The sequence below is a fragment of the Alexandromys fortis genome, unplaced genomic scaffold, assembly GCF_014885135.2.
Source record: "Alexandromys fortis isolate MF-2015 unplaced genomic scaffold, M_Fortis_MF-2015_v1.1 scaffold_227, whole genome shotgun sequence".
Classification (NCBI taxonomy): domain Eukaryota; kingdom Metazoa; phylum Chordata; class Mammalia; order Rodentia; family Cricetidae; genus Alexandromys; species Alexandromys fortis.
This window is the reverse complement of record NW_026068109.1, coordinates 2,068,931-2,088,553: the sequence shown is the minus strand read 5'-3', so window position 1 is coordinate 2,088,553 and position 19,623 is coordinate 2,068,931. Positions and strand designations below refer to the sequence as shown.

The following is a 19,623-nucleotide window of genomic DNA, read 5'->3' as shown; positions in this document are numbered from 1 at the left end:
AGTCCAGCTGGCCTTGGTGAGCTCACAATAGATCAGCCCCACTGTCTCCGTGGGTGGGTGCACCCCTCGTGGTCCTGACTTCTTTGCTCATATTTTCCCTCCTTCTGCTCCTCCTTGGGACATTGGGAGCTCAGTCCGGTGCTCCAGTGTGGGTCTCTGTCTCTATCTCCATCCATCTCCAGATGAAGGTTCTTTTAACTTTCATTTTATGTGCATTGGTGTGAAGTGTCAGATCCCCTGGAACTGGATCTTCAGACAGTTGTGAGCTGCCATGTGGGTGCTGGGAATTGAATCCAGGTCCTCTGGAAGAGCAGCCAGTGCTCTTAACCACTGAGCCATCTCTCCAGCCCCCACAATGGCCTTTTCATGTGGGTGTTGGGAATTTGAACTTATATCTTCAGGCTTACAAAGCAAGCCCTCTTTCCCCCTTAAGCCATCTCCAAGTCCCTTCTTTGCAGTATTTTTAAATGACTGGCAGGGCTTGGGAGACAACTACCATCTGCACATCCAAGCACCAGCCCCGAGAGCCTACAACTGTGTTCTTTAATACTTTAAAGAGGGAGCCGGGTGGTGGGGGCACATGCCTTTAATCCCAACACTTGGAAGGAGGAGGCAGGCAGATCTCTGAGTTCGAGGCCAGCCCAGTCTTTAGACTGAATTCCAGGAAGCCCAGGGCTACACAGAGAAACCCTGTCTTGAAGAAAGGGGGGAGTCTGGAGGAGGGCAGCAAGATAGTTCAGTTGGTAAAGGTGCTCCCATCAGCCTAAGGACCTAAGCTCCACCCTCAGGACCCACAAGAGGGAAAAGTTGTCTTCTGCTCCCCCCCCCACTTCCTCTCTGGAACTTCCAGGGTGGGCATTCCAGAAGCTGCCTTTCTAGTTTTCCTATTTGCTGTTATTGTCTTTTCTGCACTGGACTGTTTATCCACTTTCCCTTATCACTCCTCCCAGAAGACTTTTCTTTTCCGCAGCCACTTAATTTGAGGAATTTGTTTATATAAGCTTCCTCCCTCGTTAGTCCAAGATGCTATCTGCACAGCCATGGCATCAGCCTCCTCTTCTGAAGGAAAGGTTTGTGTTCATTTTAAGTTTGATGTGTTCAAGTCCAAGGGTGGATTCTGTGAAAGACCCGTTGGCCTTGCCGTCTCTGCTCCTGTTAGAAAGGTCCTCAGGGCCTTGGGGTAAGGCTCAGTGGTAGAGCATCCGACTAGAATCCTTACCTCTGTGAGGGGTTCAGGTTGTGGTTCAGAGGCTAGCATCCTCCAGTCAGGGGCTGGAGTCATGGTTCAACAGTAGCATACCAGCACGGAGTCCCCCAGTAAGGGGCTGTGGCTCAGAGATAAGCAAGCACATCCCTGGGAGTTCACATCCCTAAATTCCACCAAAGCACTATTCAAGAAAGAGATAATTAATAAAAAGCCTTCATACTGATAGGAGATGTAGGAAGGACCTTGTGGGGTGACAGTGGGATCCTGGGCCCTTCGAGCGGATGATCCCAACTATTCCAACTGGAGCTATGGCCTGGTGATATAGTTCAGGGGCACAGTGTGCTTAGAATGCGCTGTACAGGGAGATAGATCTTTTAAACATTGGCAAATGTTGATAGATTTCTCTCTTTCAGTTCTCCCATTCTTGGGGCTGTGCAGTTTCCAGGTCAGGTTGTTCATTTCCAGGAACATTTTCTTTGTCAGTGTCTGAGCTGTGGAGATCAAGCCTGGTCAACCCACATCACACTCTCCTAGGGAGTCCATGGGCCGTGTATCCAATACCACAGATTTTCAGGCTGGGTGTGGCTGTCCCTCGAGACTTGGGAGCATATAGAGGATGGTGGTGAATTCTAGGCCAGACTGGGCTCTACAGTGAAACCCCATCTCAAGATATAATAAAACTTACAGAAAAGACTCAACTGCTCAGGAAGCTGAGGTTATGGACCAGTGAGATGGCCCAGTGGGTCAAGGGCTGGTGGCCAAGCTGGACAAACTGATTTGATCCCCAGGACCTACATGGCAGAAGGAGAGAACCTACTTCTGTAAGCTATTGTCTGATCTCTGCATGCACACTGCGGCATGCGTGTGACACACAATCCACGCGGTGCAGTTTAACAGGCTGAGGCGGGAGCAATGCCTGAGCCCAGGAATTTAAGGCTAACCTGGGCAACATAGCAAGCCCAGTTTCAAAAAGTTTAAATTATGTATAGCATATTAATATGTGTCATATGTATTTATAATAGTTACATGTTATAACAGGAATGTTCTAAATGGAAGGAAATGAGCCCACTAGTCCTAAACTACTATGAGGGTTTGAAAAATAAAGTGCCCAAAGGAAGTGGTACTATTAGGAGGTGTGGCCTTGTTGGAGTAGGTGTGGCCTTGTTGGAGGAAGTGTGTCACTTTTGGGGGTGAGTTTTCCTTTCTCTTATATGTTCAAGATAGCACCTGGTATCTAAGTCTACTTCCTGTTGCCTCAGTCCACTTCCTGTTGCCTTTTGATCAAGATGTGACCAGCACCATGTCTGCCCGCATGCCACCATTTCCTGCCATGATGATAATGGACTGAACCTCTGAAAATGTAAGCCACCCCAATTAAATGTTTTCCCTTTATAAGAGTTGCTGTGGGCATGGTGTCTCTTCACAGCAATAGAAACCCTTATGAAGATAACTACTATATTTACATTTTCATTGTCCTTCTACCCTGGGTCTAGCTACTTGTGTATTTTACAGGTGATGTTTGATCAAAGACCAAGAGGTGACCGTCATATATTTTCAATCAGATTAGTGTCAGATTCTTTTCAAGTCTTTAAACATCTCACTTCAGGCCAGATGGTAGTGCTATACACCTTTAATTTCAGCACTTGGGCGGCAAAGGCAGGTAGATCTCTGGGTTTGAGACCAGCCTGATGTACATAGCGAGTTCCAGGACAGAGAAAAAAAAATTGCTAGTGAGGCAAGACTTTAATCCCAGCACTTTGGGAAGCAAACACAGGCAGATCTCTGTGTGTTCTAGGCCATCTAGGACCATATTAGATCATGAGACTCTGTCTCAAAAACAACAAAACCATCTGTAAAAACCTGGCATGGTTCTGCAGGCCTTTAATTCCAGTGTTCAACATGTAGAGACAGGAGGATCAGAAGTTTATGACTGGGCTGGGGATCTCACTCGGATGGTAGAGTACCTTGCTTAGCACGTGCGAAGCTCTGGGTTCTATAGACTGCACCCTACAAACCAGGAGTTTGGGTGCCACCGAATCCCAGCACTCAAAAGCTTGGGGGAAGCAAGATCAGAGGTTCAAAGCCATCCTTGGGTACATAATTGGAGGCCAGCCTGGGCTAATGAGAATCTACCTGAAAGCAAATGCTAGAGATCGTGCTGAGATTGTCCCCACCGCCCATATGGTCTAGCACAGGTTCCCTCCTCCTCTCATCCGTCACTCCGTGCTTAGATTACAAGACAAAGACGCGTTTGTGGGTGAGAGTTACAGACGCGAACTGGTCTAGCAGGGTTCTTTGAAGCGGTGCCGTTTGCCTTTCCTACGTGGTCCCGGTGCACGGTGGTGGGGGTGTTAGTCACCATCTGGCTGAGCGCCTGTGCACTTGGACTCAGCCCACTGGGGTGACTGGCAGGCTAACAAAGACAGGAAGGAAGGGGGACTGGCAGTGGCCTGGCTCACAGTGTGAAAACTGAACCGGGGCGACTCTGACCTTGCCTTTGCCCCCACATTTGTCATAGCACAGGGAAGAAATGTCATTCTCATGGCTAGCCATGCACAATTCAAAACTTAGCTGTCGTTTGTTTTCTTCTGAAATGCGGCATGGCTGCGCTGTGGTGATAACAGCCCGCTCTGTGCGGTAGTACGTAATATTCTCGGCATTGTAGGGGAAGCAACCTGACTTGAAGCCCTGGGTTTCCGTTCTGGCTCTTCTCTCCAAGTAGCTCAAACCCGGCGAAACTCTTCGGATTCCTGATCCATCAACTGCTTCACTGGATGCTTCTTTCCGTCCTTCCATTTGCGTTTCTGATTTTCATTTGTAGAATAATAGGCTCAAATGTTAAGCTCAAATTATTTATTCTTGAGCTGGGCATGCCTAATCCTAAGGAGTCTGAGGCAGGAGGCTATCCCATTTGGACCCAGGCCAAGTACACTGTGAGAGCCATCTCAAATCAATTAAAACGTAAGAAGAGAATAACTCAAGACACTGGAATCTGGATGGAAAGCTTGGTGGATCACAGCGATAATTCCAGCCCTTGGGAGCTGGAGGCAGGAGGATTAGAACAAGTTCAACCATAGTTTTGGAGACAAAGTGAATTTGAGGTACTGTCTCGAATAAGAAGTGTATTCTTAGTGTTGCTACAATACAAAATCCTCAAAGCTGGATAACTTTATAAAGGAAAGAGATTTGTTGAACCTCCAAGCCTGAAGGTGCATGGGCCCACACCAGACAAATGCCCTCTTGCTGATTAAGTCCCAAAGTGATAGAGGGTGCTATATAACAAGAGACATCTACTTTAGTCTCTGGCTCCTTATAGGGCCACCAGGATTCAACCACGGGTGCTCCACCTGAATGATCTAATCTCACCTTAGTCGCTCTCCCCAAGTGCTGTCTCTTCCCATTTGTTTGGTTTAACTTTCCATCCTCTGAATACTTTATAATGGGTAGCAAATTTCAACACAGGAACCCTTGGCCGACACACCCAGCCCATAGCCCCTAACTGCCTTCTCTATATCTTGTAATGACCGTGGCTGGGGATGTGGCTCAGTTGGTAGAGTGCTTACTTTGCACGCACAAAGCCCTGGATTTGATCCCCAGCACCACTTAAACTTGGTGTGGTGTGGTGCCTGATTGTAATCCCAAGCCCTCAGGAGGAGTTCAAGGTCATCCTCAGCTACTCAGGAAGTTTCAGTAGAAACTTCCTAGAATAGAGACTCTGGCTCAAAACTCCAAAACCAGGGGCTGGGGAGATGAATAAGTAGTGTAAGTGTTTTCCAGGCAAGCCTGAGAACCAAGTTCAGATCCTTAAAGACCCACATAAATGTCTCTGTTGGGTGTGGAGGTCCAGCTGCGTGTCAGGTTTGGAAGGGTGAGACAGGAGATCCTAGTGAGACTAACTGCAGCGACAAGCTCTGGGTTTGATTGAGAGAACCTGCCTCAACGAATAAAGTAGAAAAGCTATTGACAATGACTCCAGGCATCAACATTGGGCCTCACATGAATGTGCACATGTGCACCCATGCACCCACATGTGTGCCCACATCCATGCAAACATGTATACACACACCACATGAAGAAAGAAAAAAAAACACAAACCATCCCACATTTAACCAAATTCTAGCATTAGTAGCAATCAATAGTGTATTCAAAGCTTCAAGATAAGACACCGAAGGGCTGGTGATGGAGGCCAGGGGTGAGATGTTTGTCTATGATGCCTCATACCATGGGTTATACCCCCAAAACAAGTAAGAAAAAGAACCCTTAAAACAAAAAGTGAAGTCAGGTGTACTGGTGCCTGTCTGTAATCTCAGCTAGTGCTATGGAGACAGGTGGATTCCTGGGACTTGCTGATCAGTCTAGCTGTATAGGCTACATGAGACCCTGTCTCAGTCAATAGATTTTCTTTCTTTCTTTCTTTCTTTCTTTCTTTCTTTCTTTCTTTCTTTCTTTCCTTCCTTCCTTCCTTCCTTCCTTCCTTCTTTCTTTTCTTTTTTCTTTTTTTGGTTTTTGGTTTTTCGAGACAGGGTTTCTCTGTAGCTTTGGAGCCTGTTCTAGAAGTAGGTCTTGTAGACCAGGCTGGCCTTGAACTCAAAGATATATATTTGCCTGCCTCTGCCTCCTAGGTGCTGGGATTAAAGGTGTGTGCCACCACTGCCCAGCAAGATTTCACTTCCTAAAAGCCCAACCAACTGGTGGCAGTGGTGCACACCTTTAACCTCAGCATTCAGGAGGCAGAGGCAGGCGGATCTCTGTGAGTTCAAGACCAGCCTGCTCTACAGAAGGAGTTCTAAGCAGGCACCCAAACCACAAAGAAACCATGTTTCGAAAAACAACAACAACAACAAAGACCATCCAAGCAAGAAATTATTTCCAAAGTAGGATATAGTGATGTGTGCCTATAATCCCAGCTCAAGAAACTGGTGCAGGAGAACTGCTGAGAATTTGAGAGCAGCCTGAGCTATATAGTGAGTTCTAGCCTAGTCTGGCCTACAGTGTGACAGAGTGAGACCCTGACTCAAAAATAAGAGAAGGGAGCCGGGCGATGGTGGCGCACGCCTTTAATCCCAGCACTCAGGAGGCAGAGGCAGGCGGATCTCTGTGAGTTCGAGACCAGCCTGGTCTACAGAGTGACAGAGTGAGACCCTGGCTCAAAAATAAGAGATGGGGAAAGAAAAGAAAAGAGGGAAGGAGAAGAACGAGGAAGGGGAGGAAGAAGAAAAGTAGCAGGAGAAACCAGGACGCTGAAGAACCAGGGTCCAGATGGGAAGCAACCCAAGACACAGTACAGTTTTGGTCTTGATTCTAAGATGATGAACTCGGAGAACCGAGAGACAAACCAAGGAAGTGAACAACGCCACCAGGAACAGATGCTGTTCTTCCTGATGTTGCCAGAGCTCAACTGACAGAGATGAGGCTAGGACCCCAGGGAAGAGGAGCAGAAGGCGAGAACCAGCCTCAGCCTACAGGGAGGAATCCTGCGCAAACTGGAAGCAGAGGGAACGGTTTCAAACAGCTCTCGAACAAGAAGTGAAAACCTGTACAGACGGACATGAGAGGACCTCTTCATTGCCTGATGTCTCGTTTTCCCATGGTAAGGAGACAACAGAGAGTCTTCAGTTTGTGAATCAAGACAAGAGAGACGAGGGGCTGGAGAGATGGCCCGGGGTAAAGTGCCTACTGCACAAGCAAGAGAACTTGAGTTCAACTTCCAGGTACCCATGGGAAAGTGGGGCATAACTTAGCATGTATGTACCCCAGTACTGAAGCCTAAACAGGTAGCTGTGTGTCTGTAGCATAACCCTCACCAGTGGGTTACTGGGGTCAGCAAGAACTTGGACATCCCTTAAGGGAAGTCCTGTAGACACCCAGACTTCACCCTTCCTTTGGTTCTCCCCAGCGCACCGGCACTGGGACCAAACCCAGGACTTATGTTTGCTAAACAATCTTACTTTCTGACCCCTATTCCTCTCTTGGATTCTGAATTCTCATCACCCAAACATGACTTTACCTACTTTTTCCTCAGACCTGGAATCATAATGCAAACTCTTCTGGGAGAGGCCAGCAAATACCAGAATTTCTCTCCTGCAAAATACACAGAGAGCTGGGGCTGGTGAGACGGCTCAACCATTAGGGGTGCTCAATCCCTTTCCAGGGGAAATCAGTTCAGTTCCCTGCCCGGGACCCATGTTAGGCGGTTCACAACTATCTGTAGCTCCAGCTCCAGGGCATCCAATGCCCGCTTCTGGCCTCTGTAGGTACTTCACACACATGGCAAACATTCATGCAGATACACAAATAATAGTTTTAAAAAATATACAAAGAGCCGGATGGTGGTTGCGAACGCCTTTATCCCAGCACTCGGGAGGCAGGGGCAGGTGGATCTCTGTGAGTTCGAGGCCAGCCTGGTCTACAGGAGCTAGTTCCAGGACAGGTTCCAAAGCTACAGGAAAACTCTGTCTCGAAAAACCAAAAACAAACAAACAAAAACAAAAAAAAAACATAAAGAAAGCATAATACACATTAAAGCACAATGTGAAGCCAGGAAAGACCCCAGAGTAATCTCTATTTTAGGGGTATATGGTGGCTAATATTGACAACTTGAAAGGGTCTGGAATCACCCACGGGGCTTTCCAGATTGAACTAATGGAGACAGGAGGATCTCCTGAACATGTCCACAGCAGCATCCCACTGGCCAGGCTCTGAACAGAAAGCAGCAGTGTCCACCTCCCTCTGCTTTCTGACTGTGGTTGCAATGTGACCAGCTGCCTCCTGCTCCTGCCACCATACCGCCTCCAGTGCGGTGCGCTGTCCCTTCCAACCCTGAGCCACAGGAAACCTGACCTTGTGTTGCTTGTGTCATGTGCTTTTGTCACAGTAGTGAGAAAAATCAGTAATGGTGGGAGTACTCTGAGATGTATGTGGTACCCATGGGTCTGCTTGCTGCTCCTGAGATCAGAGATGGTTCCCTCCGACTCTGACATCCTCAGGGGGACAACAACAGCACGTAGTAGGCAGCACTCCACCTGGACAAGGTGACACACACCTGTAACCCCAGCACTCCAGAGGTTGAGACAGGATAAGTTAGAGCTCCAGTCTAGCCTGAGCTACACTGTGAGTTCAAGTCCATCCTAAACTGCATAACTAGTCCCTTGTAGCTCAATGGTAGAGCACTAATCTAATATGCATGAAACCCAGAGTTCAGTCCACAGTGCTGCAAGGTCCCAAGTAGCCCAGGCTAGCCTCAACAGCAACATAAAACTGAGGGTGACTTTGAGTTCTGATTTTTCTGTCTGCACTTTCCAAGTGCTGGGATCCCAGATATGAGTCTTCATGTCTGACTTACAGCTTCTCTGGGTGTGCATCTGTGTGCATGTGTGTGCATGTGTGTGCTTGCATGTATGCAGGCGCCGTGTCCTGTGCATGTGTGTGTGGAGCTGAGATCGAGATCAGTGTCCTCCTCTATTACTCTGTCTACCTTGAGTCTTTGAGACAGAGACTCGTGGTGAACCTGGACCTTAGGGATTCTGCTTCTGGCTGACCACTCAGCCTTGGGGTCCTGCAAAGTGTTTGCCTAGCCTGTGGGAAGCCCTGGATCCAATCCCCAGCACCACATCAGCCAAGCTTGGTGGCACGGCACCAACTGAGCCATACCCGCAGCTCTCAGACTGTCTCTTAGGGCGGGATTTTTTTGTTTGGTTTTGTTATTATTATTATTAATTATTAATATTTTGGCTTTTTGAGACAGGGTTTCTCTGTAGCTTTGGAGGCTATCCTGGAACTAGCTCTTGTAGACCAGGCTGGCCTCAAACTCACAGAGATTTACCTGCCTCTGTCTCCTGAGCACTGGGATTAAAGGCGTGTGCCACCACCGCCCAGTTATCTTTTAGTTTTCTGATCCATACATTGTGGACCCACCTATAATCTGTTGATTCAGCTGCTGGCAGCTTAGTCTTCACTCTCAGCACCCAGAACTTAGCTTAAAAAGCAAAGCTGGCCTGGTGTGACACTGTGCATCTGTAGTCACAGTGTCCAAGAGGCTGAGGCAGGAGGATGGCCATTCAAGGACATTGTGTCAGTTACTTTTCTACTGTTTAGATAAACACCATGACCAAGGCAGCTAATATTAGGAAGGGTTTATTTTGATTTATGATTCCAGAGGGCTGAGTCCGGTATGGTGTGGAGGTGGCAGGTATGGAGGCTGGAGCAGGAAGATGAACGTTCTCGTCAGCACAAAGCAGAAAGCAAATGGGGAGTGCCTCAAGTCTTTAAATTCCCAACACCCCTCCATACACTTCCTCAAGGCTGCACCTCCTAAACCTCCCAAACGTACCACCAACTGGGACCTAAGTGGTCAAATGCCCGAGACTATGGGTAACATCTCATTCAGACCAGTTTAGCCACTCTGGACTACACGTATGAAACTTTCTCAAGAAACCAACCGCCCAACAAAGGGCGGAGGAAGGGCTCCCAGGAGCGCCCATGCAGTGCTTGTTACCCAAGCTCAAGAACCTGAGCTTGGATTCTTAATTCCCAGGTAAAAAGGTTGGGTGACTGTAACTCCAGAGCTGGGGCAGGGAGGCAACTGAGAAAGAATTCCTGGGGCACAGTGGGCAGCCACCCTAGTCAGCCAGGGAACTACAGGTTCAGTGAGATGGACAGACACTGAGGGAGACCCCTGATGTCAACCTATGGCCTCCATACACACCCCCCACACACACACATGCACGCACACACGTGTATTACAGACCAGCCTGAGTTTCAGAAAGAATGAAACTTTTTCGCACTTTAAAAGGGGGGCGGGGGCAGAGTATGGACACACACACCTTTCATTCCAGCACTCAGGAGGCAGAGGACGGTAGATCTGAGTTCAAGACCAGCCAGGTCTACAAGTCGAGCCAGCAAAGGCTACACAATGACACCCTGCCGTCTGAGCAGAGTATAGTGTCTACAGTGGTATCTACGGAGATTCCTAAGCTTGTGGATGTTGAGTTGAGCAAAGTTTTCAAAGAAGAGCATGGCCAGCCATCATGTTGTAGTCCTGTTATTGCATCACTGAGGAAGTGGAGGCAGGAGGGTCAGAAGTTCAAGGTCATCCTGGGCTATGTAGTGAGTTTGAATCTAGCCTGGGCTACGTGAGATCTACTTCTTGAAGCAGGAGGGGGCACATGCTTGTGATTCTAACACTCAGGAGGCTGAAGTAGGAGGATGGTGAGTTGGAGGCCATTCTGGGCTACAAAGCAAGACTCTGATCTAAAAAAGCAGAAAAACGGTAAAGTCGCCTGCTGCCAAACCTGACAATCTGAGGTCCATCTCTTTGGGTGGAAGGAGAGACCTGACTCCCACAAGCTGTCCTCTGACACACACAGCATACACGTCTTAGGGTTTCTACCGCTGTGATAAAACACTGTGACCAAAAGCCACTTGGGAAGGAAAGGGTTTATTTCCCCTTACAGCTTGTAGTCCATCATCCAAGGAAGTCGGGGCAGTAACCCAAAGCAGGAAGCCGGAGGCAGGGACGGAATGAAGCAGAGGCCGTGGAGGAATGATGCTTATTGGCTTGTTTCTCGTGATTTGCTTAGCCTGCCTTATTATAGCCACCATGGCTACCAGCTCAGAAAAAAAAAATGAGCAAGAGTCCTTCTATGTAACCCATGAAGACCTGAGTTTGGCTATCGGCATACATGGGTTTTTCGAGACAGGGTTACTCTGTGGCTTTGGAGCCTGTCCTGGAACTAGCTCTGTAGACCAGGCTGGTCTCAAACTCACAGAGATCCGCCTGCCTCTGCCTCCCGAGTGCTGGGATTAAAGGCGTGTGCCACCATCGCCGGCTAATCTTGATTGTTGACTGTATCTGAGGGATTTTCTTTTTTTCTTTATTTTATGTGCATTGGTGTGAAGGTGTCAGATCCCCTGGGACTGGAGTTACAGATAGCTGTGGGTGCTGGGAATTGAACCCAGGTCCTCTGGAAGAGCAGCCACTTCTCTTAACCGCTGAGCCATCTCTCCAGCCCCACCAACCAGGTATCTTAAAATTCCTTGCCAAGTAGTGCCTTGCCCACTCACAGCGTATTGCTATATACACTTGTCAGCAGCCTGAAGAAGAACAAAAAAGAACAATAGAGCAATGCTACTCACAGCTGCATAGAAGTGATACTATTGCATTTTCTAAAATACAGTTCTTGGGAAGAGAAAACTGACATTTTGAAAAATTTTAATTATATTTATACTTCTGTGTGTATTTCTGTACGGCTATGCATGTGCCAAGGCGTGTATGTGGAGGTGGAGGTCAAAGGACGACTTTCAGGACCTGGGTCTCTCCTTCCACTGTGCGGGTCCTGGGCATTGAATTTAGGTCATCTTGGCGAACTTGGAGCAAGCATCTTTACCCACTTAATCAGCTCACGGGCCCCCCACACTGTAACCTTAACATGATGTCAGCGCCTAAGACCTGTCTACCCAAGCAGTGGTTCTCAACCTCCCTAATGCTGTGACCCTTGAGTACGATTCCACCTGTTGTGTTGACCCCCAACTGTAAAATTATTTTCGTTGCTATTTCATATCTGTAAACTTGCTAGTGTTATGAATCGTAAATATCTGTTTTCCGATGGTCTTAGGTGACCCCTGTGAAAGGGTCGCTCAGCCCCCACCCCCACAGGTTGAGAACAGCTGACTTAGGGAGCTCCTAGGCAGCTAGAAGGCAGGCGGAAAGAAGGCCAGAGTCTGTGCGCGCATGATCTCGCTACTGGCACGGGACAAGTGGATGGAACCAGCTTAGACCTACCTATCCTTAAAAAGTTCGTGTTCCCTAGGCAGAAAGAGCAGCAGTAATTAGATCGCATCCTGATCTCCCACAAACTAGATGCTATTAAGCCCCAAATTAACTTAATTTGTTTATATTCATGCCTTTAGGTAAGACCAGGGGAACTTTGTCACATTTATTTCTTTTTTTTTGGTTTTTCGAGACAGGGTTTCTCTGTGGCTTTGGAGCCTGTCCTGGCACTAGCTCTTGTAGACCAGGCTGGTCTCGAACTCACAGAGATCCGCCTACCTCTGCCTCCCGAGTGCTGGGATTAAAGGCCTGCGCCGCCACCACCACCTGGCTTCAGGCAGGGTCTTTTATTGGTCTGGCCCTCACTGATTGAGCTAGCCGGGCTGGCCAGCATGGCCCAGGGATCCAGTCTGCTTCCCCAGGGTTGGGGTGGTGTGCCCTGCTGTGGCTCGCTCTCACTCTCAGTCCCCATTCGTTCTGTGGGAAGCACGTTACCAAGTGAGCCATCTCCCAAACCTCTTGTTTTGTTTTCCGACGGGATCTCATGTAGCCTCGGCTGGCCATGAACTTAACCTCAGTTAGGTGAACAGCTGACAATGTTTCTGTGATGGGACTGAGTATGGGAGGGAGTTTAAAAGATATATTTTAGACCTACTTTGCCTAGGAGAAAAAAATTCAAATTAATTAAGAGTCATGGGAGACCCTGGTCTAGGGCTGAAAGTCATGTTCAAATTTGCTAACCAAAATGTAGGGAATGGCTGGGCAATGGTGGCACATGCCTTTGATCCCAACACTCAGGAGGCAGAGGCAGCCATTTCTCTGTGAGTTTGAGGCCAGTCTGGTCTACAGGGTGAGTTCCAGGATGCCCAGGACTATGCAGAGAAACCCTGTCTTGAAAAAAATCAAACAACAACAACAGGTAGGGAAGTGTGGCTCAATTGGCCGGGAGCTTGCCTAGCACGCAGGAACCCAGCAGCGCACAAAATCAGGCCTGATGATGTATTTTTGTGATCCCCACACTTAGGAGACTGAGGCAGGAAGATTAATAGTCTAAGGTCATCCTCAGCTACATACTGAGTTGTAGGCCAGTTCTGGGCTATATGAGATCTTGTCCCAAGTAGGAAGGGGAAATACTTCAGTCAGTAGATTGCTTGCCCTACAAGCTTGAGGATGTGAGCTGGGTTGTAGGCACCTGCAGGAAACTCTGGTGTGGCAGTCCACATCTGGAATCCCCATGGAGGGAGGGTGGAGAGAGGGTCTCTGGGGCTTGCTGGCCAGCTGGTGGAGGCGAATCACTAAATTACCAAGTTTCAGGTTTAGTAAGAGATGGGCTGAGAACTGAGGTGGGGAGTGATTGGGAAAGACAGCCAGCGAACGTCTGACTATATCTTCCAGATGTGTCTGTACAGATGTGCAGCACACAGAGACACACGCACAGCAGACAGAGATGTTCATTAGTTTCCACGAAGGACAGTCTTCTCCTCGAAGCAGGGCATGGCAGGACGCTGTTAGGAGTCTCTAAGACAGCGGCGCTGGCTTCCAGTTAATGAGCAGAGGGAAAGACTCCCAGCAGCCCCCAGGAGTCACAGCTGTGACTCAGGGCTTGGAATGATCGGGCAAAGAAAGGTCCAGGCACCCAGGCAGGTAGAAAACAAGCAGGTGGAACAATCAAAGATTCCTGGGTCAGGAACAGCTAGGGGGAGGACAAAACACCTGTGAGCTGAGGGGGAGTGAGGGAGAGGCGGCGTGGGGGTGGGGAGAGACTGGGAAAGGAGGGAAGGGCACAGAGGTGGGGGTGGGGAGCGATGAGAGAGGAGAGAGGTAAGGTCGAGGAGCCGGAGAGAATGACAGGCAGGCAGGCAAGGAGGGGAGGAGAGAGTTGCAGGGGGCCGGGAGGGGAGAGAGGGCCACAGAGAGGGAAAGACGGAGGCCTGTGGGGAGGGGAGCTAGAGAGAAAGAGAAAGGAATTGAGGGATGTGTGTGTGTGTGTGTGTGTGTGTGTGAGAGAGAGAGAGAGAGAGAGAGAGAGGGAGAGGGAGAGGGAGAGGGAGAGGGAGAGGGAGAGGGAGAGGGAGGGGGAGAGGGAGAGGGAGAGGGAGGGAGAGAGGTTAACCTCGGTTTTGTTTAATAGCTTACCCCCCCCCCCTTTCCCCTTGGGACAGTCTCCCTGGTATGAGCTGCCAAGGGCGTCCCAGTTCATTGAGGCTGGCTAGCCAGTAAGCCCCAGCAATCCCCTTGCTGTCTTTCCCTCTCCAGGACTGGGATCAAACTCACCTGCACACCTTGTCCTTGGGTCTGGAGAGGTGCTGTCAGTTAAGAGCACTTGTGGGGGCTGGAGAGATGGTTCAGTGGGTAGAGCACTTGTGGGGGCTGGAGAGATGGTTTAGTAGGTAGAGCACTGGTTGCTCTTCCAGAGGACCCAGATTCTCACAAATGTCTGTAATTCCTGTTCCAGGGAACGACAGCCTTACACAGGCAAAACACTTAATGCACATAAAATAAAATTAGTTATATATAAAAGAGAGCACTTGTTGCTCTTCGAGAGGACCCGAGTTCGGTTCCCAGCACCCACATGGCAGCTCACAGCCATCTGTTCCAGATCCAGCACCTTCTGATGCACATATAAACACACATGCAAAACATGCATATATAGATACAAAATATCTAGAACCCCCAGCTCAGTTTCACATGCTTGTACAACAAACACCTTACCAATGGAGCTACCTTCCCAAGCCTCATCAAAGACTCTTAAATGGATTTATTGCTCTCAGTAACTACTTAGAAAGGGAGACAGACTCTAGTCTGGATTGACTGTTGCCTATACACTGCTCTTCTTAGACATTTTGCTACAGCTATTCAAAACTCAGGGCTGCACAGGGTCATAGACACCACCAGGGCAAGGCCAGGTGGGTTGTGGTACAGGCCTGTAATCCTAGCACTCAGGAGGCTGAGGCAGGGTCACAGGTTCAAGGCCAGCTTGGGTCACAGATGAGTCCCTTGTTTCCAAATAGGGTGGCCAAGAGTAGTTGGGCTAAGGAAGCCATATAAACCCGCTCCAAGAATCTGTCCGTGAAACGAATTAGGTTCGTGTTAGATGTGACTTTGGTAAACATACCCGGTCTTTTCAAGAACGTTTTATTTCCTCTCTAGAATGCGTTACCATAGAGATGGGTTTGCTTGCTGGGGAAAGCACAGCTTTTACTTTTTTACCTGCCTGCCACTCTTGGGGCGTGCGTGCTGGAGGTATGGGGTGGGTGTTACATCTGAAGGCAGGGAATTGCAAACCCAACTGCTTACTTTTCTAGATTAGTTCAATTGCATGCAGCTCCCTAACCTCAAAACCACCAACTTTTTACATCTGGTTTAGCTGGTCCATATGCCTCACTTCCCGCGGGTTCAACTACTCTGTCAATGGGATACACTAGTTGCACAGAGCACACCCGACACTCTATCATTGCGAAAAGTCTTCTCTTGGAACTTGCAGGATCTAAACCGTATTTCTCAAAAAAATAATTTCGTGTGCCCTGCCCGTGGGAACACGCGCGCAAGGTGTTTGGTGTTTGACGCAACCTTCTGACTTCTAGAAGGAGCCTTGAAAAGTCCGACACTAGAAAAATAATTCGATTCCCTGAACCGTTGCACAAGCAAACCAGTGCATTCCGAGACTGTAGCTAAGAACTGCTCCGCGTGAGGGATGTCTGTTTCAAGGGTCCCCACCGGCCTCTGGAGCCTTGCAGCTCCCTGGACCTTCGCGTGCGCGCCCAGGACGAGCGCAGTCGGCGTAGATCCGTGCTTCTCGGGCGCGCGCACGCACGCAAGCGCGGGGTCGCGCAGGGCCGGGCCGGCACAGCGACGGGTGCGCGCAGCTCGGGAGGCGGCGGCGGAAGCAGCGAGGGCGGCGGGCGTTCGGCTGCGAGCGCGGCGGCTCCGGGCTGGGCCGGCCAGGGGCGGCTCCGGGCGGCGGCGCAGCCGAGCGCTCGGTCCTGCGGCTCCAGCCCGTGGACCCCGTCCAGACGCCTGCGCCGCTCACTCGGCGTCCCGGCTCGGACCCCGGCGCCCAGCCCGTGGCCGTAACCTTGAGGCGGCGGCGGGGCCGGGCCGGGCCGGGCTGGGGGGCGGCGGCGCTGGATCCGAGGCCGGCCGGCCGCTGGCGGGAGATGTCGAACCCCGGGACGCGGAGGAACGGCTCCAGCATCAAGATCCGTCTGACAGGTAGGCACGACAGGGCCGCGGCCCTCGCGCCCCCAGGCGGTCCCAGGGACACTGCGGACTCCCACCTCGCTCCCCCTGCACCGGCCGTTGTCCCGGGACCGCCGCACCCCCCACGGCGTGCGCCCCTCGCTTGCTCTCGCGGCCCCGCCCCCCGGCTGCTCTGTTGGCGCCGCCTCCGCCGCTCAGTCCCCTCCCTCTGCATCAGGTCCCGCCCCCGGCCCAATAGGCCACGCCCCCATTGCGACAGCCCCGCCTTCTCTGCATCAAGCCCCGCCCCCTAGTGATCTGCAGACCCTTCGGCTTCCCTAAGCAGGCTCAACCCTCGACTGTTCTGCAGGATCCCGCCCCCTCCCCCTAACAGGCTCCTCCCTTTGCGTTATTCCCCGCCCCCTGCTTGCTCTGCAGGCCCCAGGCAGCAGGCTTGTTCTGCATCAAGCCCGGCTTGCTGGCTGTTCCTTCTTTGTGAGATTCTACCCCACCTCCATCCTCTGTAGGTCCCTCCTCTGCCTTCTTCCTCTTCATCAGGTCTCTTCCCTCCCCCCACGGCTCCCTCTGCCCACACCAACGGTCGTTGCATATGGGCCCCGCCCCCTAACTGCCTCCCTCTGTCCCTAACCTTACTCCTCTGTATCAGGTCCCGCCCCCTAGTTCCCCTCTCCAGACCCATCCCCTGGCTCTTTTTTCTGCCCCACACTTACTGGCAGCTGTATAGAGGTCCCCGCCCCTTGGGGTCCCCCACCGGTCACCTTCTGCTTCTCTCTAGACCCGCCCCCAACACCCTCTGCCCCACAGCTGCCCCCTCCCTGTTCTTCTCCAGGCCTTGTGCCTAGCTCCCTCAGCCCCACACCTACTTTCAACTTCATGTGGGTCCCGCCCCCTCGCTGCACCTCCTTTAGCTCTTTCCACCCTCCCCTCAGATTTTCGTCATCCCTTCACTTCCCATCCTCCTACCTGCTGTCCCTCTCTAGTCCCTCACCTCACTACCCTCCCACCTGTCTGCCCTCCTTTCCCCTTGTAGCTTTTCGTTACTTCGACTCCTTTCTTCCTAACCCACTCTCTTTCCTGACCTGTTGTTTTCCCTCTCATTTCTCCCTCCTGGTACCCTCAGAATCACCCCCCTACTGGCCAGCGTTGCTTCTTTCATCTCTGCTCCCCTACCTCCCCAAATCCACCCTCTTTCTAGCTTCCTTTTCCCCTCTTGGCCCCGCCCCCTCCGCGCCCCAAGCCCCGCCCCTCGACTCTGCCTGGTTCCGCCTTTGCTTATCTTTCAGTCCCGCCCCCTCGCTTCTGTCTTACAGCCTCCACCCTTCAGTCGCAAATTCCTCAAGCCTGTCTGGGACCAAACGTCTGTCTCCCAGCCTTGTTCTCACTTCCCCCACCTCTTCAGTGGTCCAGACCTCTCCAGTCTAGTCCACTTCCGTTCTCCCTGAGGCCTGGCCACTTAGTACTCCAGAGCCTTCGGTTCCTGCCTCCTCTGCAGTGCCTTCACCATCCCCCTCAATGCCACATCCTTGAGTCCCTGTTGTGGCGCGACACCCCACCCCCCGCCCCCCAACCAGCTGTGGCAGCTGCTCCTGCGCAGGCTCCTTGTTCCACTCTTGAGTCTCCAGAGTAATGTTTGGGTTTCCTAGGTAGTCTGTAGTGCCACCTTCAAAGTGAGCGCAAAGCTTGCTGTTGACAGCAGCAGGATAGTTTGCATACAGGAAGAGCAAGCTTGCTGCCATAGCTGCCCCGTTGTGGGTCCTTGGCCTCCTCTTCCTTCTCACTCTCCTTTCCCTGCAGACCTTATCAGTTTGAATCCATCCCTAAGGCTGGATGGTAGGGCTGGCATAGGGCCAGCTTTGGGGCTTTCCAGCTCAGAAAAGGAAATCAACGTTAAGTCTGAAGCCTTGTAGGGATTTCCCTGGATTTTTCTGTTCTGAGCCAGTGTGACCGGAACTAAGGCTCTCTGCATGTCCTTTCAGACTGAGCCTTTCGGTAACGTCTGTGACCATGGTGATACGCACCCCCCCCCACCCCCGCCTCCCTATGGTAGAAATTCTTGAAAAGTTTGTAGCAGTTGAGTGTTCTGTTTAAGAAAAGATTGATATTTTTTTCTAAAGATGTCTGATCAGATAATGCTTTTTGAATTAGAACCCATCCCGTGGTCTTGGTGGACACCTTTGCCTGTGGACAAACAGCAGGTGACCCACTTGGCGGCTGCAATGTGCATCACTGTGTTGGCCGTTACTTTAGGAAGTTAGGTTCTTCGCCAGTCATCCTTGTGAAAACTTTGCTCGCTGGCACTGGCTGAGATATTAGTGATAATCCACATTGGTTTCAGCCTTCCTCTTAAAGTGATTGACTTGGGCCGTTTTAGTAGAAATGATACCAGAGGCTTATAAATTCTAATTACCACTTTTGTGTCAGGTGTCTATTAACAGATCCTAGACAGCTGGTAAAGGGAGGCTTTCCTGGGCTAATTTTGGCATTGAAGACTTGGGAAGTTTCAGAGTTTTGGGGTGGCTTTTGATGGGGAAGGACCAGGGATGATGGTCTCGGAGCAGCTGTGAGTGTCCACAGGACTGGGGTTGTGTGGAAGTCTTGGAACCATCCATTTTATGGAAGATGAGGTAGGTTAGGTTCTGCCTTCATCTTTATGTTGACGCAGGAAACGAGAATGGTTGGGTTGCAACTTCTCTAAAGTTAAATTCTGTTATAGAGTCTCAGCATTTATTTATGTATTTGCATTTGTAGGAAAAAAAAGACTTCTTAAAAATGACAGTTATTGGGACTGGGGAGACAGCTTAGTCAGGAAACTGCTTGCCCATAAAGCATTAGGAGTTGTAAGCGCCCACTTACAAAATTGAATGTGGCTGGGCATGGTACCTGAGCCTCACTGGGTCCTGGTGAGACGCCCTGTCTCAAGTCAATGGCTCCTGAGGAACAGCATCCGAGGTTAATCTCTGGCCTGCATGCATTCATATACAGGCGTACCTGCACACACACAAACCCAAAAATATAGACAGAATTAAAAGAAAGAGAGACCTGTTGTAATCTTGTGGTGAAAACCACACAGCATCACAGCGCAAAGGTGAAGGAACTGGAGTGTTAACGAGCATTGAGAACTTGGGGTCCACACTTGGCTCTGGGGAACAGCGCCTGTCAGGTCAGGGCACTCGGATCAGTCAGGCGAGCAGTTCATGACGGGCAGCTAATTAATTACTGTTCAGGGTCCCAGCTTCCTCTTTTTCCTGATACTTGAGCCCTGTTATAAACATCTTTGATCTCCTACACGATCTATCAATGTGGTTACCCACTTACTTCACATTGCCGTTGGCCTGTGTGTGGGCTTTCTCTTCTCAGCCCTGAGACTCAGAAATCTGTGTTAAAGGACAAGCCATAATTTGGTGCATTGGTTGTATTTATGCTTTCTTTTTCTTTCCATGGAACTCCC

The 19,623-nt window shown here is 50.4% G+C and overlaps 1 protein-coding gene across 2 annotated transcripts in view; it reads left to right on the top strand.

The window, feature by feature from the left end:
* Positions 1-15,781: 15,781 nt before the first annotated feature.
* Positions 15,782-19,623, top strand: part of Smurf1 (SMAD specific E3 ubiquitin protein ligase 1) — a 95,027-nt gene continuing 91,185 nt past the window's right edge. The window contains exon 1 of one of the 2 annotated variants that reach the window (XM_050124386.1): positions 15,782-16,187. In XM_050124386.1, coding sequence (XP_049980343.1) covers positions 16,133-16,187 — 55 coding nt within the window. In that variant the 5' untranslated portion in view covers positions 15,782-16,132. The remainder of the gene's footprint in view (positions 16,188-19,623) is intronic. The other variant, XM_050124385.1, reaches the window with a different exon arrangement.